The 21,338-nt window shown below is 33.7% G+C and overlaps 3 protein-coding genes across 4 annotated transcripts in view; all 3 read left to right on the top strand.

Annotated features, from left to right (window-relative positions):
* Nucleotides 1–21,338, top strand: part of LOC133338263 (23 kDa integral membrane protein-like) — an 81,295-nt gene that overhangs the window by 54,178 nt on the left and 5,779 nt on the right. Inside the window, exon 2 of one of the 2 annotated variants that reach the window (XM_061546438.1) lies at nt 16,619–16,677. In XM_061546438.1, coding sequence (XP_061402422.1) covers nt 16,619–16,677 — 59 coding nt within the window. Of the gene's footprint in view, nt 1–16,617; nt 16,678–21,338 lie in introns of those variants that run through there. The other variant, XM_061546439.1, reaches the window with a different exon arrangement.
* Nucleotides 8,659–10,336, top strand: LOC133338261 (G protein pathway suppressor 2-like). The gene is made up of 6 exons (XM_061546437.1): nt 8,659–8,863; nt 8,950–9,278; nt 9,344–9,431; nt 9,532–9,579; nt 9,647–10,113; nt 10,178–10,336. The coding sequence occupies exons 1-6, from the start codon at nt 8,731–8,733 to the stop codon at nt 10,334–10,336; spliced, it is 1,224 nt and encodes a 407-aa protein (XP_061402421.1). The 5' UTR covers nt 8,659–8,730.
* Nucleotides 15,271–16,028, top strand: LOC133338266 (uncharacterized). The gene has a single exon (XM_061546442.1). It carries the CDS (start codon nt 15,306–15,308, stop codon nt 16,026–16,028), a length of 723 nt encoding a protein of 240 aa, XP_061402426.1. The 5' UTR covers nt 15,271–15,305.

Genomic DNA, 21,338 nt, shown 5'->3' with positions numbered 1-21,338 from the left:
ATGCAAATTTTTATGTATAAAGGTCCACGTTTACTGGTAGCCCCCATACAAAGGTACCCCTATTTTGAGTATTTACCCAAAAATTGGGTATAAACTCATATAAACTATATCATTAGAAACATGTGTGCAAAATTTTGGCCGCCTATGTCAAGTGGTTCGGCAGTTAATGAGTTTTTACCCATTTATCGGGTAAAAACTAGGGTATTTACCCAAGTATTTACCCACGTCTTTAAAGTATCGTAAAACTATCTATTCTAAATCGATTTGATAACAGAAACCCGGATATAAGGTGTAAGATGTTGTATTACCAAGTCAATATAGTAAATACCCAAATAAATACCCGCAAATGGGTATTTACCCGGTATTTACCCACCCCTTGGGTATTTACCCGGTAAATACCATCTCTATTCATTAAGATAAGCAGTTACCTTATCATCAACAATTTATTAAGTCAAATATGTATTTCGCATTTAGGACCGGGTATTCAATTCTTGTTCTTAAATATTTATTTATTTAAATGTCAAGAAATACCCCAGTTTGTATTACTATTTATTTAGTTTTATGTAGTAAAGATATTAAATGAAATCACACCGAATTAAAGAATATTTATGTTAATTACATAGCCATACAATAATATTTGTTAATATTCTTTGATTTAATTTTCAAATATTGGTTTAAAATTACTGCAAATATTATATTTCCTTAGATAAGAATAAAGGTTTCATTTAATTTGGAAAAAGTTTCATTCTATTTGTAAAAGGTTTCATTTCAATTGGAAAAGGGTTCATTCTATTTGTAAAAGGTTTCATTTCAATTGGAAAAGGTTTCATTTAATTTGGAAAAGGTTTCATTTAATTTGGAAAAGGTTTCATTTAATTTGGAAAAGGTTTCATTTAATTTGGAAAAGGGTTCATTTAATTTGTAAAAGGTTTCATTTAATGTGGAAATGCTATATATGTGTAACACATATGACAATGCTGGGAATAGCGATTAATTCCTTCAAGAAAGATTTGCTTCCTCAAACTTTCCCAGCAGGCAGATTGAGTAAATTGAATACGGGAGCACATTAATAAAGAACAATTTCAAATTGTATGCGTTCCCAATTTTCCTGTTGGGTGATTTTTAAAAACATAATTTGTCAAATTCATATTGACACTAGTATTATAGTACGTTTACATTATACCGGATTTAGTTAACACAGTGGGTTTAAATTGTCAATTCCTTTATATATATGCCAAATAAATCCTCATGAAGTTGGTTAACCCGGTAAAAAGTTCTAATGTAAATGTCGTTTTACGTTGGAATCAAATCAGCTGGGATTTGCTGTTACCTTTTATAATTGTACCATGGGTACAATTCAAGGCGTATTGTAAGTGACAATCATATGGTTTCAATCTTTATTCCTTATTGTTTTAAATGTAGTATTTTTTTAATAATAATTAATAATAAAAATTAAAGAAAATACATTAATAGAGACGGACGGAAAGGAAACCTATGCTTAAATCAGTTATAACCTCGTTCGCCGATTGGTCCACATATTTTATGTTATGTGTGGAAATCTGTCCATAAATCCCAGCTATTCATGAAATCGAGGAGATTATGTTAGCCTATATTGGAATCGGTTCCTTGGTGCTTGTCACAATCCTCGGCGGAGGTTAAATACGCATATAGAAATATTTTATACGGTTAACACAATTTCCATGATTTAGTCTTTGGCCGGGGATTGAAATTGAAGGTAATACAATTTTCTTTAAGAAGGCAGAATTTGAATCCACTCCATACTTGGACTTGGGCTGCATGTGGGAAACTTAAAATTAATCGCGACCAGGTCTTAAACTTTATTTTTCATTCACCTAAAACCGCCAATAACCCAAGAATACACAAATTCATTAATTATTCCTCAAAGAATAGCTCTTGACAAAAACTTATTGTCAGCATGACAATTTAATTTCTATAACAACAATGTTGTTTTTGTAAAATATTTGTTGTTGTATCTGATGCATACACCTTATTAAATACACCTTGGTACAATTATAAAAGGTAACAGCAAATCCCAGCTGATTTGATTCCAACGTAATACTATTGTCAATATGAATTTGACAAATTATGTTTTTAAAAATCACCCAAGAGGAAAATTGGGAACGCATACAATTTGAAATTGTTCTTTATTAAATATGTTTATTAAATTTGTTTCTGTCAATATTTTTGTAGTACACTCGATTCAGACTATTTTTGTTTTGTTTTCATATTTCGAGAATAACGACATTTTCGACGACATATCATGTGTTTAGACATATCATGAATGACAATTCCATAAATTTCGTCAACGTTTCGTTAACGAAATTGTCACGCAAGAGAGTATTTTCTACTGGGGATTGATGACAATGGGTATTCAGTCGTCAACGACTGTGTAAACGACATAGTCGATGATAGTCGTTAACGAAAAGTAGGGAGTTTTGTCGCCGAAGTTGTCGTCAACGACAACTTCGCTTACCCTCTCGCCCAAGTTGTCTTGCATGAATACTTCGACACTTGTGTGAAAATTTCGGCAAGGATCTCACATTGTTGTCTGCAATGTGTCTTCAAGGAATTGTGTATTTTCCCAGTAGAAAATACTATCTTGCGTGACAATTTCATTGACGAAACGTTGACGAAATATATGGAATTGTCATTCATGGCTAAATGTCATGATATGTCGTCGAAAATGTCGTTCTTCTCGAAATATAAAAACAAAACAAAAATAGTCTGAAACGAGTGTACTATGAAATATCGACAGAAACAAATAGAATTTTTTTCTGAAAATATATATAAGAAATTTAGGATAAAGACGTGTTTTCTTGGTTAAAATAGGTAAGTTTAACTAAATATATAATTATTTGTATCATTATTTAAATGATTTCTTTTACTCTTAGTATGGAGCAAATAAATGGCAATTGGTAAAATATTGTAACTGAAGGATGTTTCATATTTTAATTCGTTTTAATGTTTTTGTTTCATTACAGATTATGTTAAAATGGAGAAAATCATCTCGACAACTTCTCAGGCAATGTGTTTATTTATATTATTATAAACGTAAATGCAATGTGTATTTCTTGTTATATAATAAATTACATGCTATAAAAAATATAAATTGAAAATGTATATGTATATTTTAATTTGAATTTTTAATGGAGTATGATTGATGACAATGGGTATTCAGTCGTCATCGACTATGTAAACGACATAGTTGATGATAGTCGTCAACGAAAAGTAGGGAGTTTTGTCGCCGAAGTTGTCGTCAACGACAACTTCGCTTACCCTGTCGCCCAAGTTGTCTTGCATGAATACTGCGACACTTGTGTGAAAATTTCGGCAAGGATCTCACATTGTTGTCTGCAAAGTGTCTTCAAGGAATTGCCATTGTCTTGCACGATTCGTTAATGAAACCCACTGGGTTAACGAAATCCGGTTAAATGTAAACGTACTATAAATACCGTTTAGACAGTACCCGAATTTACTCTATTATTACTATCGAAGATAAAGTCCCAAAGCGTCTTAAGTGAATCATGAAAATATCATGAACTAGTTCATGTTTTCTTCTCAGTTAATTTTAAAACAGCTGAGCGTTCTGCAAACATCTTTCTAGTTGGAACGAATAGGACGCGCAAATTTTTTTTTTCAAGTGAAAAATCATTAGAATTCTTTTTTTCACATTCATAATTGAATAAGTGAAAATGGTCTGGCCTGAGCCCGATGAAATTACTTTGGAAGATGGGTACACATACCCATTACCCCGAATAAAAAAATATACGTGCTACAGACGTGAATACATTGCAATTTTGCAGTCATACCAAAAAAGATCAAGCATCCCAATAATGAAAATTGCTAATGATCTACACGAGAAATATGGAAATTTAGAAACGCATTTTGTCACGAAGCGTAAATTAAAAATCATTTGCAACGATCGTGACACTATTAATATCATTGCTGCTAATGAGGATTTTCGCAAGAAATACAGCGTCTTTATACCTGCTGAGCTTTGCGAAATAAAGGCTGTAGTACAAATACCAGCGGACGAAGAACTCACAGAAAAATTTCTATTTGAAAATCTAATCATCAAGCACAAAGCCGAATATGAACCGATTGCTGAGAACGTCGATATAACTGAAGTCAAGCGCTTCACCAAACCTGACCCCTCCAATGAAGGTGGTAGAATCAATTCGGAAGCGGTAATGTTGTCTTTCTGTGGTGACAAATTACCATCTCACATATGCCTAAACAAGGTCTTCTTTCCCGTAAAACCGTTTATTGAGAGGATACTTCAATGTAAGAGGTGTTGGAGGTACGGACACTCCTCCAAAGTTTGCAATCGATTGCACGACCTATGCCCACGCTGTGGCACCACGCACTCAGGCATCTGTTTATTAATACCTAAGTGTGTTAACTGCGGAAAGCCACACGACTCAAGGTCCAACCACTGTGAAATTCGAGAAGCAATTAGGCAAAAGGCAAAAAAGGATGCTGAAGAAAAAGCCCCGAAGATCAGGGCAAAACCCGAAGTTGCTAAACAAACTATATGTCCAAACAATTTCATCTTTTCGCAAGAAGATTTTCCAGAAATAAACGCGAAACGTCCAAAGATAAAAGGAAATGCCAAAGCAGGAATGAAAAGAAAATTTAATAAAATTCCAAATACGTTTTAATGACCATGAAGATTCTTCAAATAAATTTAAGAAGCATTAGAAATAAAAAACCGCAATTGTCTCAATTCCTGAAAGATTCAGGTGCTGACATTGTTTGCGTTTCGGAGACGTACCTGGATAAAACGGATGATTTCTCAATTCCCAGCTATGACATTATAAGAAAAGACCGGATTAACTACGGTGGCGGAGTGGCCATACTAATCAAGAAACATATTAAATTCACCAACATTGACATCAATATTTTAAATACAAATCTAGAAATAATCGCTTGTTGTATAAACAGCGAAATCGGCCAAATTGTAATTATTTCCATTTATATTCCACCCAACGTGACCTTCAATACAACTGATCTCATGAACATTGTTTCATTTGTTCCGCAAAATGCCAAAGTTATGATGTGTGGTGATTTTAACTGCCATCATCAGATATGGGGATGCAGTAATACTGATGCTCGTGGCGAGAACATGCTTCAATTCATTGAAGACAAAGACCTCGTTCTCTTGAATGACGGCTCTAAAACATATTTCGGCTGTACAACCCCTTCAACACTAGATTTGTCAATTTGTAGTCCTGCAATCGCTTTGGTTTCTACTTGGTATACTCTAAATGAATGCTTTGGTTCTGACCACTGTGCCATAATTATTGATGTAAATATATCCGAAACTTATCGCAAAACCACTTATGGCATCCCAAAATACATACGGCAAGCCCGTCTCAATGATGGTATGGTTGAAATATTTGAAGATAACTTGTATGCCAATTGTGCTGACGCAATGAAATTTGAATATCTGTCTCAAAAATTTTACAAAAAATTTAAGGCTCCAATTGGAAAAAAAGTGTACCCCGATAATGGCTGGTGGAATTTGAATTGTAAAAAAGTCAAAGCTAAGTTGACTAAGGCCCTTGCGCGTTTTAAAAAATTGCCAAACAGAGACAACAATGAAAAACTCAAGGTTTGCCAAAAAGAATACTTCTACACCCTAAGGGAAGAAAAGCGAAAGGGATGGCAAACAATGTGCGAAAATATAGACGCCGATATAACTCCAACAGAGCTATGGAATACAGTTAAAAAGTTCAGAGGGAAATACACCAATAAAATCCAAACCATACCAGAAGCGTGCGTTGATAAATTCTACGACATACTGTCTGGACCAATTGGCCCAATAAATTCACCATCTCCTGTGAACCCTACGTTAAGTGATAGTGTCTTTTCTATGGATGAATTGAATGCAGCTATAAAAACTTCCAAGGATACCAGCGCAGGCCTTGATGGCATTCGTCATGGCCACATGAAGGACTTTAGCGATGAGGTAAAAAACGAATTATTATTCTTATATAATCATGTTTGGCGCACTGGAGATATTCCAAACTCTTGGATGCGATATAAGATATGCCCCATACACAAAAAAGGTAAACCTGTTGATGATCCACACTCTTTTAGATCTATTGCCTTAATTTCTTGTTGGCGCAAAATATTCGAGCGTATGCTATTTCGCAGGATTGATCACCAAATAGAATCTAACAACAAATTAAACAATTCCCAATCTGGATTCCGCAAAAACAGATCGACACGGGATAATGTTACCTGCTTATGGTCATCAGCTCAACTAGCAAAAAGGGAGTACAAATATTTGATAGCTACATTCCTCGACATAAAAAGTGCCTTCGACAACGTAAACATCAACATTTTAGTTGAAAAATATAAGCAGCTCGGCATAAGTGATCACACCTGTTCTATAATACATCGTCTATTTTATTTCAAAGAACTTATCATTGACACCGAAAATCTTCACACACGAAGGTCTTTTACAGGAACACCGCAGGGCTCCGTCTTGAGCCCGTTGAGCTTCAATGTGTACATCAATGACATATTCAAGGACTTAGAAGTGGAAATCTTAGGCTATGCAGATGACCTTGTCGTTTTCTGTTCAGATACCGATCTCATTGTTGCTCAAAGGAAAATACAGCGTGCACTAAATTGCCTGGTCAACAGACTTGAAAGCCTACAATTGGAACTTTCACCGCAAAAAACAAAATACATGATTTTCAACCCTTCTAATCGTTCATCCGTACATTTACAGATTGATTTTCATATCAATGGCGAACGTATTGAATCTGTTAATAACTTTAACTTCCTAGGGTTCATTATGGACTCTAAACTTGGCTTTGGACCACACATTGATCATTTACATAAAACTACTTTCCACTTCATGAACATTATCCGGTCACTTTGTGGTGTATCTTGGGGAGGCAACCCGCAACAACTCATTCGCCTATATATCGGAGTGGTAAGGCCAAAAATTGAGTATATGGCACATCTTCTACTTGATTGTCCATTGAACAAAATCCTCAAGGCACAAAGAATTCAATTTCGTGCACTACGAACTGCTCTGGGAGCAATGATTTCCACACATACACAATCGTTGGAAGTAGAGGCCAATGTTATGCCATTGCCGGAGAGATTTAAATTCCTGGCCAGTAATTATATTAATAATATTATTGCTGATTGCAGGAATCCAACAAATAAATTTATCCAAAAATATAACGATCGTTATCAGTCCCGCCCTACATTGTTCCAACTGTACCATGAGAAAATAGCAAGAAATAACCTCATCAGATTACATCGACCTATTCAATATAACTATCCGCTTCAAGCCATCCTTCTACTCCCAAACATAACATTTCTGGACATCTTTAAGAATCGATCGGCAACATCAGACATTGTTAATATGTACAACAACACCATGCATACTAAATTTCCCGATTTCAAAACAATATTCACTGACGGCTCAAAAACTGCAGACAAAACCAGCTGTGCCTTATGGATACCTTCGTTGGACATCGAAGCTTCCTTCACGTTAGATAAACACTGTTCTATTTTCTCCGCGGAAGCTTATGCAATTGTTGAAGCTTTAATGCTCATCAAAACCTGTGATCCTGGGAAATATGTACTCATCACTGACAGCAAATCAGTCCTTCAGGCCATTGGATCCCTAAACTCTAGAAATACCCATCCCTTTATTTACAGAATAAAAGATGAGGTTTACCAAATGTCTAGGGAGGCCTACACTATACACTTTCTATGGGTGCCTAGCCATAGCGGCATCGATGGTAACGAGTATGTGGACTTCATTGCCACTAACCATAATCCAACCGATTCTTACCCAAAATTATGTCCATCTGACTTGAGACAAAACGACAAATCTTCGGCAGTCACATCTTGGCAAGAAAAATGGAATGGAAGTATATATGGCAGACGATTTTACTCATTTTCCCCCAAAGTCAACTGTATTCCTTGGTTCCGAAGTGTTAAAATGCCCCGAAGTGTCGCAACAACAACAATCAGACTACGATTTGGCCACAATCAGATGAAACATCATCTCCACAAAATTAACATAACCAGCTCCGACAGATGTGATTGTGGAGACATCCAAACTATGGACCACATCACCTTTAATTGCCCTGACATTGACCAAAATACCAGACGTTCTTTATTGCAAAATCTACAAAAACTCGGAATTTATCAACATTCAATCGATATAATACTAAAATCTAATAATATTAGGGCATACTTTGCCTTAGCAAAATACTACAAAGATGCAGCTATACGAATTTAAAAACAAAAACTAATCAAAACTATAGTGAAATATAAGCCAATTAATTCTACCCGTAAAACACAAAAATCCCATGAAATATATGAATACCCGTGAAGGTGGCAACATAGACTCAGTGTCTCCTGCCACTTTAAATTCCACCCCAAACACGGTGGAATTGATATATGAAAACATATGTCAGAAGAAGAAGAAGAAGATCTTTCTAGTTGGCCGTCTTTGCTTTCACCTCGTTCGTAAATACGTGAATTGTCATCGTTTTGTTTGCTTTTACTTCGTTTACAGTGTTGTATTTTTGTACATTTATCTACATCATCTGTCGCATTATCTATTTATTATTCCATACAACTATAGACAGTGCTAATAATTTAATTTATTTTTTGGTTAATTTGCTATACAAAATCGTCAAAATTACGGAAAAGAAGTTTAACTCCAAAATGCCGCCCGCTTCGGGGTCCAATAGTGCCACGAACGCGGCGGCAGTGCAGGCAAAAGCTGCCGAGCGGGAGGAAAAACTTCGTGGTGCCTTAAAATCATTTATTCTAAAGGAAAGACAGAGGAAGAAGGAAGGTAATCACGTTTAGTTATCATTTAGTTTCCGTGGCACTAAATTCTCCTATTTTGTCCAACTTTTCATGGCACGTGGAAACAAAAAGAGTTTGAGGCGAAATTGGAGGAGGATAGACAGCGCAAAGAACGCGAGGCACGTGAACGGGAGAATGACATGACCCTGGAAGAGACTCGCGGTCAGATCACTAAACTGGAGCAGAAACTAACCGAGCTGCACAATCAGAAGCAACAATTGTTTTTACAGTTGAAGAAGGTCTTGAACGAAGACGAGAATCGCAAGAAGCAACAAAAAGACAATGAGACGATGTATGCAATGCAGGCTTTGCAAGCTCAGACCACCAGTGCACCTCAACCGCAAGTGTTTTTGCCACCCGTCCGAGTGCAGCATCATCAGCAACTGCCAGTATTGACAAAGGTGAGTCTAGTACCAATTATTGACAACCAACATTAGAGGCTAATAACAAAATTTCTATGTAATAGCCACCAAGTAATCCTCCAGTGAAAAGGGGGCGTAGTCCCTCACCAACACAACCCGGTTACTATAAGCAAACCAACTACAATCCTCCAAGTAAGTTATATTCCTTTCTATACCACATATTTCATAAACGAACATATTTTGTTTGCCCACAACTCGTCATTTTATTATAAATTTGTACGTTAAATTCTAGAACACGATGAACGTCGTGGAGCAGATTCCGCCAGAGTGTTGTGGAACAGTAAGATGTTTTAAATATGCATATAGAAAACATATCACGTATTTCTTCATTAATGTAATTTTTGTAGAACCTCATACACAATATCAGACACCGGGGACGCTTTTCTACCAGACAACAAGTAACGCTCCTCCTCCGCCCCAACAAGCTCCCCCTGATGCTAGAGGTCCAGCGATTATTTACACCCATTATAATTTGCCACTTCGCCAAGGCTACCATCTAGAATTGCCGCCAGCCTCTAGTGTGCCTGTGTCGAAGCCGGACGCACCAGGACAGAAACCAACACAAGTATATCATATAAACCTGGACCAACCTCCCAGTTCACAGACCGGCGGAAGTGTGAATAGCAGCGTTCAATCGCAAAAGCCTCAGATTACGATGGAAAAAATTTCGGATCGATATCACGTCGAGGTTAAACATGACGCCCACGGGGGTCCACCGCCAACGCATCAGTTATCTGAAAGTGTAGTCTACATACCGAGTTTGCCCTTGCATCCAAATGTAATGCAGATAAGTAGCGGCGCACCACCACCACAGGTAAGGAAAATGTTTATTCATTGACATATTTCAGACTATGCTAATGGGTTATTATTTATTACAGAGTACAAAACCAGGGCCGAGCATTCAGGGATATGCACCAGGCCGTGGTCCCGTTGGTCACGAGACACAAATGTCTCGACAGCAACAGATAACAGTTATGTCGGGACAACCTGGTCAACAGCCCCAACAGCCCTTGCATTATCCACGTCGAATGTTTTAGTTCTAAACACAAATAAAAAAACGAATGCGTAACTTCAAGCACATTCTTATTTCAATTTTTATAAGATGACAAACAATGCAAGGTGATCATTGTATTTCCACAGAAAATGAAAAATTTAATTTAATTATTTTTAAAGGGAAAATAGGTCATAATCTAATTTTAGATTAATTTTCTACTTTTATGTAATTATAGGTAAAGTTTTTTTTTCATTATCGCTACTGTAAATGGAAATAAGTCGACGATTCTTTAATGTCTGGCTCGGATTAAAAAAAACTTTGCGTAAAAATGTGTTGATATCGTATCTACATTTTTCAGATATATAATATAGGTATAAATTATTGAATAAACAATATGTACTATAAAAGTAAAATATATATTTTTCATTTATTATATACGAATGTGCTCAGTTTTTCTTCATCAAAATTATTAAAAATTTCACAAAATATGCGGATTGTTCCCGTACTCTTCCAAAGGTGGTAAAACTTTTAGTAACAAACATTTTTCTTCAGGTTTTGGAACAGAGCAAGAATTTTGGTTTTAATAATAATTTATGATAGAATACGTTCGGTGAAAACGCACCTTTTTAGTGTTAAATTTTATTCAGGATTTTCATGTTTATTTTATATTGTCCAATGATACAACATTTCGGCCAATACTTTGAATATATAAGACAATATACATACACATATTATACGTGAACTTTTAAATTATACACCTTAAACTTCGCATGGAAAGATCTAGTAGAAGAGAACAATTGGAATTTTTGTTAAGCTCGTCTTATGGAACGTATGTTCTGTCACAAACCAACTAGGTACCTAAGAACTTCGCATGTCCGTCATAAAGAAAATAAAATTCATCATCATAACGAGGAAATTCAAAACAGGTATTTCTATTATGATTAATAACAATTTTATTTTGACGCTGGAACAAATTATTTTTGTTTTTTTGTCAACGAAATTAATTCATAACACGATCAATTTTTATTTTTCGTTTATATAAAAATTTTGTTTTCTATTTTTTAATATGATAATAATATTAGTTTGGGGAAAAAGAAATCCATTATTTTTTCGGCAGATGACTGTACTAAGAGATTTCTTGTAAAATATCGATCAAACAATTTCAGATTTAAGCTAGTTGCAAGGGTGACATTTCATTTTCCTGTGAGTGCATTTTGTGCATTCGTTGTGAGTTACAGGGCGTTAAAAATGGAAGTAAACAAAGAGAAAATTCGGTACATTTTACAATTTTTCTTTAACATGGCGAAAATATAAGCCAAGCGGCTAAAATTGTGAATGTTGTTTATGGTTCCGATGCTGTAACAGCCAATTATGTGCAATTTTGGTTTCGTAGATTCTGTTCAAGAATTTTTGATGTTAAAGATGCATTCGCACTGGTAGGCCGGTCGTCGAAAATGTCGATAAAATCGGAGACATTATCGACCATAAAACTGTTTTAAACCATTTACAATTGACCATAAACGGCCAAAATTGACCAACAGGAGAGGTGTCGTGTTCCACCAGGAGAACGCTAGGCCACACACAACTACAGTGACTCGCCAGAAGTTGGGAAGTGGTTGGGAAGTTTTAATGCATCCGCCATACAGATACCAATTTTAATAGATACCAATTTTAATGATACAAAATTGGTATCTAGGGAGAATTGTGAAAATCTACTACTAGAGTATTTTTTTTTTTTTGCAAATAGAGAGAGAGAGAGAGAGGTCTTCTATGAGGTAGGCATTATGAACTTACCTTTAAAATGGCAACAAATCATAAAACAAAACGGTGCATATTTGTCATAAATCGGACATTCCGAAGCATGCTAAATAAAGTCCTATTGTTCATATAAAAATAATGGATTTTTTCCCCAAGATAATATAAAGTTTCCAAAAATAGTCTAACAGCAAACTTAATAATCAAATGGACTTACTGTCCGACCTAGTATAGGCCTTACTTCATCTGGCCTTATTGGACAAGTTATAATTAAAATATGTAAATCTTGATATTCGTGAAATAGAACGCAGACATACTACTTCTAATTATGGATTTAGGATGGGATTTTCCAAAAATATACCGTTGAATGCCAAAAATTAAATGATTGTTAGACATTTTAGAATATTTTCACATCTGCTTATAAAGCGTAACTAAATATCAGCTTATGGTGACAAAAAACTCTTAATTGAGTCAAAATTTTCCATCAAGAATTGGTAAACTCTAAGTAAAACAAGTCATTCTTTCTATTGAGCAAACGAACAAACCTTACATTTGATCAAACAGATTTTTGGTTTGTTCCCGTACTGCAAAAATCTACTACTTTTTACTACGATAACATATTTTCCGTCATAATATCGAACAAAATAGTAAGAACTAGTAGATTCTTGCAGTATAGGAACAGCGATTGGTGTGGTTGAATGCATATACATTAGAGCAGATTCGAGATAATTTAGATAGGACTCGTACCTGGTCCAAATAATGAACGTTGTAAAATTTATATGTTGATTACAGAAATATATGACATGTGAGGCGGACGGACATAAATCGACACAGAAATTAATGAACCCACACTATATGTATGTGGGTACCAACATATGAATTCAAATTCCATTCTCATGTAATTGATCTTAAAAATTCTGTTCAGCATTGTCCGATGTTATCGTTTGTAGAATAAATAAACATAAATTCTCTTTATTTTTTTTAAATCTTTTGAACGGCATTCGTAATGTAGAGGCGCCAATATCTTTCTCTTAGAATTTAAGAAACACGAGGTCACATTAAGTTTAAATAGTGACCGTGAAGACGAAATAGCCTATACTTGTGTTATGAATCAACCGCCTTTATGATGTCACAAAACGTATTGGGAGACAAATATAACAAATAAATAGTTTATTAGAGTGTTCAGCATAAAATAGTACAAGAAGATGCGTAAATAATAAGCAGCAATAGTATTTTTCGAATAATAAAAGTCTCAAAGAATTCAAGCGTATTTTTTATAAAATATAAACAACAATAATTAGCTGATTTATGTACCATAATTATTAATTAAGTACTGCAGCTGAATAGAAAAATAACATACTTTTCGGAATATCGTAATTGGACTAATAAATTGAAAGTTTTATATACCAGCGAAATAAGCACCAACATATTGTTAAAGGAAAATATTCAATGAAATCGAACGTTTGTGTATTCAAGTTGTATTTTTACTGTAATTATATGGTCTGTCACTGTACGCTCATCTATAAAATATTTATGTTTTTAATAAATATAAAATATAAATAAATTCTAAAGAAAATAATAAGCGGGAGGATTACCTTTAATATGACTGCCCGTCTCAGCCACTTTGTAAATATTTGTAGATTTATGCTATATTGCCAATGTTAACACCTCTAAAATTCGGTGCACTCAAATATATTACGACGATGTTTACGATTCAAATTTTCTTCTTGTTGACAATCGTCCAATTTTTTGGTCTCGTCTTATCCATGAGATCGCTAATTTAGCAAACAAAAAATATATATTTGTTATTAAAAAAATATTAGATATGTACACGCATACATCTTGTGCTTTTTCAGACGCCGAGTTCAATCGGCGTGTCAAACTATGATCATTATTGTGGGAGAGAGAGTGTTGTGGAAACAATCGACAACTCACTCACAATTTATATATCGTCATACGAAAAAAGTAGCTTGTAATAAATTACGGTGAATTAATTAATGAATGATTATTGTACGGTCTCTATTAGGAGATGAATGGGTTGAGAATGCGGCTGAGAGTAATTCAAATGCCAAAAGCAACAACTGAATGAAATTGTCAAACATCATCAATTCGGAATGAATTCTCTGCTGTTGGTGGTGGACGTACTGGTAGTCCGAGCGTCTCGTTCGTTCCAAACACAAGTTAACACTATTAATCGAGCAGTCAGTTTGTAACGAACATCGCGGTGGTTTAGACGTGTTTAACGCTCAACAGGCAACAACGCTAATAAAACTCAAAAGCAAACATTTGTTTCGGATCGAATAGTTTTTGTGAAAATAAAAAAAACAGGTATTGTTGATGGACAAGATCGGAACGTTTCAAGTTATAATCTTAATAATATTCAAAATAACTAACCTCTCAAAAGCGCGCAATGAATATACATTATGTGCGTATGTGTGTATGTTTGTGCTAATGGTTTTATGATGCAAGAGCTTTAAAGCTCACAGCGTGAATACAGTGAACACAGATGCATGTGTAGTTGTTGTTTGGATCATAGGTTTGTTAGGTTAGGAGGGGGAGGGGGTAAATGGTGGGAGATGAAAGGGATTGGAAACTTGTTTTTTGTTTTGATAAACGAAACAAAGCATAAAATAAAAAAAAAAAACATCTCGAAAGAAATGTCAAAACCAAACGAATAGGTGGGGACAAAACAAAATTGACATTTTATAAATAAAACACAAACAGAATGTCAGTGAAAGTTCAAAATCAAATCAAAACGAATTTAGTGGACAAAGTTGAATGTTGAAAGACTCGCATCGAAAATACACACTGTATCATTTGTATATATATCAATTTTATTGAATAATACCAAACGGGGCTAAAGGTCCAACCGTACGCTGGCTGACCAACTAAAGAAGCAACCGCAATATTAACGACAACAGCAGTCAAACTGCCCAAGTCACAAACAATCTCCTACAATTTGGACATCCGCTGTGTGGGGTATTTTGTAGTGAGAGGATCATCGATCTTGCTTATTAAAAACCTATGAGGTCATCTCCTCCTACTGCTTGCTAAAATATTTAAAATATTCTATAATAGCCTTAACGCGTCCAATTCTAATCGGTGTCTCAATTTTGTAGGTTATATCACGAACAGAACAGAAAAATATCGAAAACTCACACAAATTAAGTACTTAAAAAAGAGGGCAACACAAAGACTAACAAAAAGGCTGAAACACTTTTATTTCTGTGATAAGGAACGAACACGAATCCTCCAATATGGACAAAACGAAATCTTTTCTCAGTGAAAAATATCAAAACTTATGCAATCTGATGGAACGCGAAACGCTGGGTACAGAAGTTCTAATCTACGGCACCTCGGGACTAATGTTGCTGGCAGCCTATGCTAAACGTAAACCGGCATATCTGGTGCGTCCCTTCAAAAAACCATCTCACATACCAGATCGTTTGATAAATGAACGCGTTATGCACACCGGACGCATTGCAGATATTCAACAGAAAGGTACAGATACTCTACTGTATATCAGTCACCGTCCGCTGATACCATTCTTTATGAGTAACAAGCGTTTACTACCAATTAAATTGCCTGGTGTGAAGGTAAATGGTAATGGCTTTGCATGGTTGCAGCAGTGTCTTGTTGGAAAAGAGGCCACATTTATTCCACTAAACAAGAAAGCCTCAGACGAGTATGTGGTCTCACAATTGTGTTTGGTGCATCCACCCAAGGGCAATCGTTTACTTGACATTTCGGAGACACTGTTGAAGCTGCGTTTTGCTCGCTATGACCAAGATGCTAATGGGAGCATAAAGAAAAACGCCAAGTACTATCAGCACTTGTCAAAAGTTGAAGCCACTACACATAGCCGTGAGGCTTTACTGCTCAAGGTGGCCAGCAATCCATGGATTTGGAAAAAATTCTATGAACTGAAGTCGTCATTGTTACCCAAGGAAAAGCTACTACCCGAATTGGTTCGTCAATGAATAAGACATTGTTGATGTGCGATGTGGGAAAACAGCAATGCATTGAAAATAAATATATTTTTTAAGTTAATTTTAAATAGTACATATTTGGAAACTATGTACACACTTTTAGCATACACTTAGACCGTTATTTTATACTGACTCACTAATTACTGACGACAAAGAAAAGAATTATTATGCGCCAACGCATTTAATTTATTTTATAACAACTTTTTGTTTTTGCTTAATTTGACTTAGTTGGTGCATTGTGTTTTTAAAATTTTATTGAAATAAATATTTCAACAAATGACCTAAGTGTATTTTTGTAAACGCCATAAATGGAATTGTTTACTTTTGGACTTAAAGCGACAACTTTCCACCAGTGCAAGGAGCAAAATCTGTACTTTAAACATGTCAATTAAATATTACAATCAAATGACTACGAGTATACCAATGTACATTATAATACTGTTAAAAATAGTACATATAGAATAAAACCATTAATACTACATACACACTTGTTAGATATTCAAAAACGTGTAAAATAAATGCAAAATTTTGGATATAATACAATTGTTTTAAATTTCAGTTATAGAAACATTTTTTCATCATGAGTTGCGGAATGACAATGGTTAAATATACTCTATTTCTGTTCAATCTGCTATGTTCGGTAAGTATTTCAAAAGCTATTAAAAAGTATTTTAAATTTTTTTTATTTAATATTTAAGCTGTAGGAAGAATATTGCAGAAATCCTTTCTAAAATTAGAAGAATTAATTTCATATATTAAACAATGTCTTTTGAATTAATTCTTGATTAGAAAAAAATCTGTTCCCTTTTAGGTGGGAAGAAGAAGATTGAAGAAATTACCGTTTTAATAATAGAAGAAGTCGTACTACCATGTGAGCATTATCATCAAGGATGTAAATATAATGAAGCGAGGTCCACAAGAATTTAATTTTACACGTTTCTCTGTGAGTGTATAGCTATCGTATGAACTAGGATAAAGCCAATCAGTGAAGATCTTTCTTATTATTTAACTCGGTTTTTGGTCAAAATTCGGCAATTTTCCAAAGATATTTTTTCGAAGATCCGCCATTTTGTTAATTTTAGAGCGAAGTCAATAATCCAGTGAGGAGTTATCATGCCCGCCATCAAAAATAAGGGATTTTCTTTAATTACAAAAAACAACAACAAAATAATAACAAAAATTTTTTGTAAATTATTTTTCTTCTCTTTTAAATCTTCAAATATATATGTGCAAAGTTACAAACCTTAACAAGCATTGGTATTGATTTAAAGAGAAGAAAAATAATTTACAAAAAATTAATCTTGTTGTTTTTTGTAATTAAAGATGGCGGGCATGATAACTCCTCACTGGAACATCGGAATCCGAAAATTCCAACTGTGTTAGAAAGAGAAATGTCTGGATCTCGTATGAACTAGGATCATTGACTTCGCTCTAAAATTAACAAAATTGCGGACCTTTGAAAACATATTTTTGGAAAATCGCCAATTTTTGACCTAAAATTCGCAAATCATTCGCAAAACATGGCCTAGCAACCGTAGTCGCTGCAGCTCAATACGACTGACTATGTCCATGTCCGCGTATAAATTGTAAAGCTCGTGGTTCATTCGACGCCGATATTCACCGTCGACGCAGATCGGCTCGTAGATCTTTCGGAGAATTTTTCTTTCAAACTCCCCAAGAGCTGCATCATCTGCTTGAGCAAGTACCCATGCTTCAGATACATGAGACTACCTTTCTTATTATACCATGGCTTATGTGTCAATTGAAGACGGCGAAAGTAGATGAAAATATTTTTTTTTTTTAATTGATTGAAAAATCGTTTCTTTTATAGAGATTTCAAATTTGCGTACGAATCCTACACAAAGTAAATTTATTTATTTTTATATTCGATACATTTGGATCAAAGCTTGTGATGTACAATGTGAGATTAATATCGCAAACGCTATTGCTGAATGTTCTCCGATGCCGAAGGTGTCCTAGTCTCCCCTACAACCTTCAACAAATCATTGTTAAAAACATTGAACACAGGCAACATATTCTTGAGTTTGAAATTTTATGTTGAATATGTACGAATAATTTTCTGGCAAGTGCATTTTTCCATTAAAATTTACCAGCAATTTTCTATACAAAGGCTGTACTAATAAGTGTAAGGATTGAAATCGTTCTTGACAAAACATGTCTAAACTTCAGCATCTCCTGAACGATAGAACGTATGATAGGGTTTTTAGAAAAGCTATACATGTCCATTACATGGTTATAATTTCAATATGGTTCTTCAAATTGTTATGTATATTCAAAGGAAAAAGGATATGTAAAACCATGGCTGGATAAAATGGAATGAAACAACAACCAAATACATGTAACATATCTGCTTATTTTGTTTATTTTACATTATTGGAAATTAAGAAAATATAGAGAAAAGCTTTTCTCTGTGAATATATTTTTATCACAACTGAAACTCGGTTATGTCGAGAAAAAAGATGACATAAAAAAATTAAACAATTTACTTGGATTGAGGTTTTTGTTACATATTTTACAGACAAATTATTTATAAAATAATAATATTATAAATATATATTGAATCTTGCCACTTTTTTCAATACTGGAAAACATATTTATATAAGAATATACATTTTGATATACTTATAAGTATATACATTTTGTAAAATTAACGAAATTTAAAAACCAATTGCAATATTGTTATATTTATTATTCAATATTGTATTTCCATGATTCATGAAACATTGGCGGCATTTTATTTTTTAATAGAAGATTTAACTATGGTCCTATTTATAGGTATTACAGACTGGGAACTTCAATATATTACTAAATATAACGTTTTTCGAAATTTCGTACATTTCGAAGGAAGATATTTTCATTTCAATTTTTAAAGCGGAATGTTGTAAAAAGCAAATTTATGAAAAACTTGGAAACATATGACTGCATGAGTAGTGTCCAGTAAAAGTTTGAACAGTACTAGCAATGCAAGTCATGTTCTATAAGACTTCACTGAAATAAATATTGATCAAGGCTTTAAAAATATTGATGACTAAAGATGAGAGATTATAAAAACAGATGACTATCTGTCATACCATGCTCTATATATATGACAATCAGCAACTTATCTGCAAATTTTGCAAACATTTATGTAAATGGGAGAGTTTACAAAAGCTTATTGGACACATTTGTAAAACAAAATTTTTGATTTCTTCAGAACGAAAAAAGTTGTTTTTATCTTGTCGAATATTACGATGACGGTATACAATATTTGAATCACATTTTAATAGACACACCTTTAAATAGTTTAATTTCATCACTGCCGTAATGTTTCCCCCTCCAACGTTAACCAATTCTAGCCTGTAGCTTCCGTGCTACTATGAGACAAAAATCTCATTGGATTAGAAACTAGTTTCAAGGCAATACTAAATCTACCCAAACATCAATTAATTACAACAGAACGCTGCAAAATAGTTTGTAGTAAAAATGAGTATCGAAGATGTGAATGTTAACATATGGCAGGGTCCAATTTTGAATATGCACGAAGATACTATATGTCATTGTGATATATATTTGAGTGTTCTAAAATAATTTAAAACTAAAAAACATTAAAATATAAATCATTGCTGAGCTTTTTTGAGATAGATAACGAAATTGTCAATAACTTATACACATGCACATATAACATATCTATGGTTGTATGAAACAAACAATATTATTTATGTTTGAAACTTGTTTACAAAAATGCATTCAGCGTTTCCCCAACTCGAGGTTAACCACATTTTGTAGCAATTAGAAAAAAAAAAATACTTCAGCAGCTGTTCAAACTGGCAATTGCTAAAAATGGTTTGTTGTTTTATATGTACGTATGTATATAAACAAACAAAATGTTCAACATTTCTATAGTCAAATAATAAAAAAATAAAAAACAAAACAAGAAAATGAATTCATATTTTTTATGTTTGGGCGTGAAAAGAGTGAAACGGAGAAACATTAACACTCCATATCGCCCTCTATGAGCTCGTTTGTTATTACTATGCACGACAATGAATTTGTAATCAATAATTATTTTGTCCCACAAGAGGGTCAAATACGGAGATCAACTAATTTAATTGGTTTGAAGATATATGAATATACGTACATACATAGATACGAGTACATATGTATGGTCATTTATGTTAAAAAGTCACGAAACTGAAAGTTTCGCAGCAGTCAGTAGACCACTGACTAAGTTAACTGAGTCAATAGTGAAATGAGGGTTTTGACTTCGGAAGTAATGAATTCATATTCTCACATACAATACATACAGATGTAATTTAAATATGTACATATCTATCGAAGAGTATTCATTACAGTTTTTCGTTATACTGTTATAATGTACAGCCATTTGTTGTGCTGAGTTATATTGAGTGAGAGCAGCTCCCACAATTGACGTTGGAATTTCGTATTGTATATATATTTTTTTGGTATTGCAAATATGTTTTGCATAAATTTAATATTAATTAAATTCGGAAACACTTACGTCATATTCTATATAATATCAAAATATTTAGCATTTAAAAGAATAATAAAACGTCTTTGTTGGAAGAAATGAAATGAAGACCGAAAAAAACAACAACAAACATTTTCGTAGCTTGTTTTGGTTTTTCAAATTTCATGGCATCATCATGAAATATTAAAAATAAATGCGAATTGTTTTTGTTGTTGTGAAATATTCTCACGTTCCGTCACCCCTGCCACTTGTTACATTTGAATCTCATTTGTCTCCTCCCCATTTATTAAAAAAAGAAAACATTCCAGCTTTCCGTTGTGAAACGTAAATTAAGGAACACTTTTTGAATCATTGACAATTATTTTTGCAAAATAGATTTTCAACTGTAAACAAAAATACGATGTCGTATTAACAATTATCTACATGTATTATAGAAATGTTTTTTTTTTTCAAAACAAAGAAAAACACAGATAAATTTAATTTGAACTTGGGAATAAATATATTTTTAGTAATATTTTATTTATTAATTATCTACATTAATCAAAAGATAATACATTAATACAGGTCAGTCTCGTTTTATTAAAATCATTTTTCAATTTACAACCGTAAAATAGGCCGATTTCGTTGGTTTTTTGTAGCTACCACTTTACAAATTTCTACATGGAAAATCGAAATCAAATGCAATAAATAGTAGATTCTTGCTGATTCTAGAAATTTAACAACTATTTTATCATTTGGAAATATACAAAAATAAATTGCATTAAGAATCACGTGTCTTCGATTATTTTTTATATTAAGTCTATTGAGTGCTT

This window comes from Musca vetustissima, unplaced genomic scaffold (genome assembly GCF_032173495.1).
Source record: "Musca vetustissima isolate MV318-11 ecotype Yass unplaced genomic scaffold, APGP_CSIRO_Mvet_v1 utg1061, whole genome shotgun sequence".
Taxonomy (NCBI): domain Eukaryota; kingdom Metazoa; phylum Arthropoda; class Insecta; order Diptera; family Muscidae; genus Musca; species Musca vetustissima.
This window is presented reverse-complemented; position numbering and strand designations above follow the sequence as displayed.

Bases quoted from the DNA above. Each gene is read 5' to 3' on its own strand.
- LOC133338261 (XM_061546437.1), top strand. From the start codon at position 8,731: ATGCCGCCCGCTTCGGGGTCCAATAGTGCCACGAACGCGGCGGCAGTG. The intron at 8,864-8,949 runs GTAATCACGTTT...GGAAACAAAAAG, and splicing joins AAGACAGAGGAAGAAGGAAG to AGTTTGAGGCGAAATTGGAG. The intron at 9,432-9,531 runs GTAAGTTATATT...GTTAAATTCTAG, and splicing joins AACCAACTACAATCCTCCAA to AACACGATGAACGTCGTGGA.
- LOC133338266 (XM_061546442.1), top strand. From the start codon at position 15,306: ATGGACAAAACGAAATCTTTTCTCAGTGAAAAATATCAAAACTTATGC.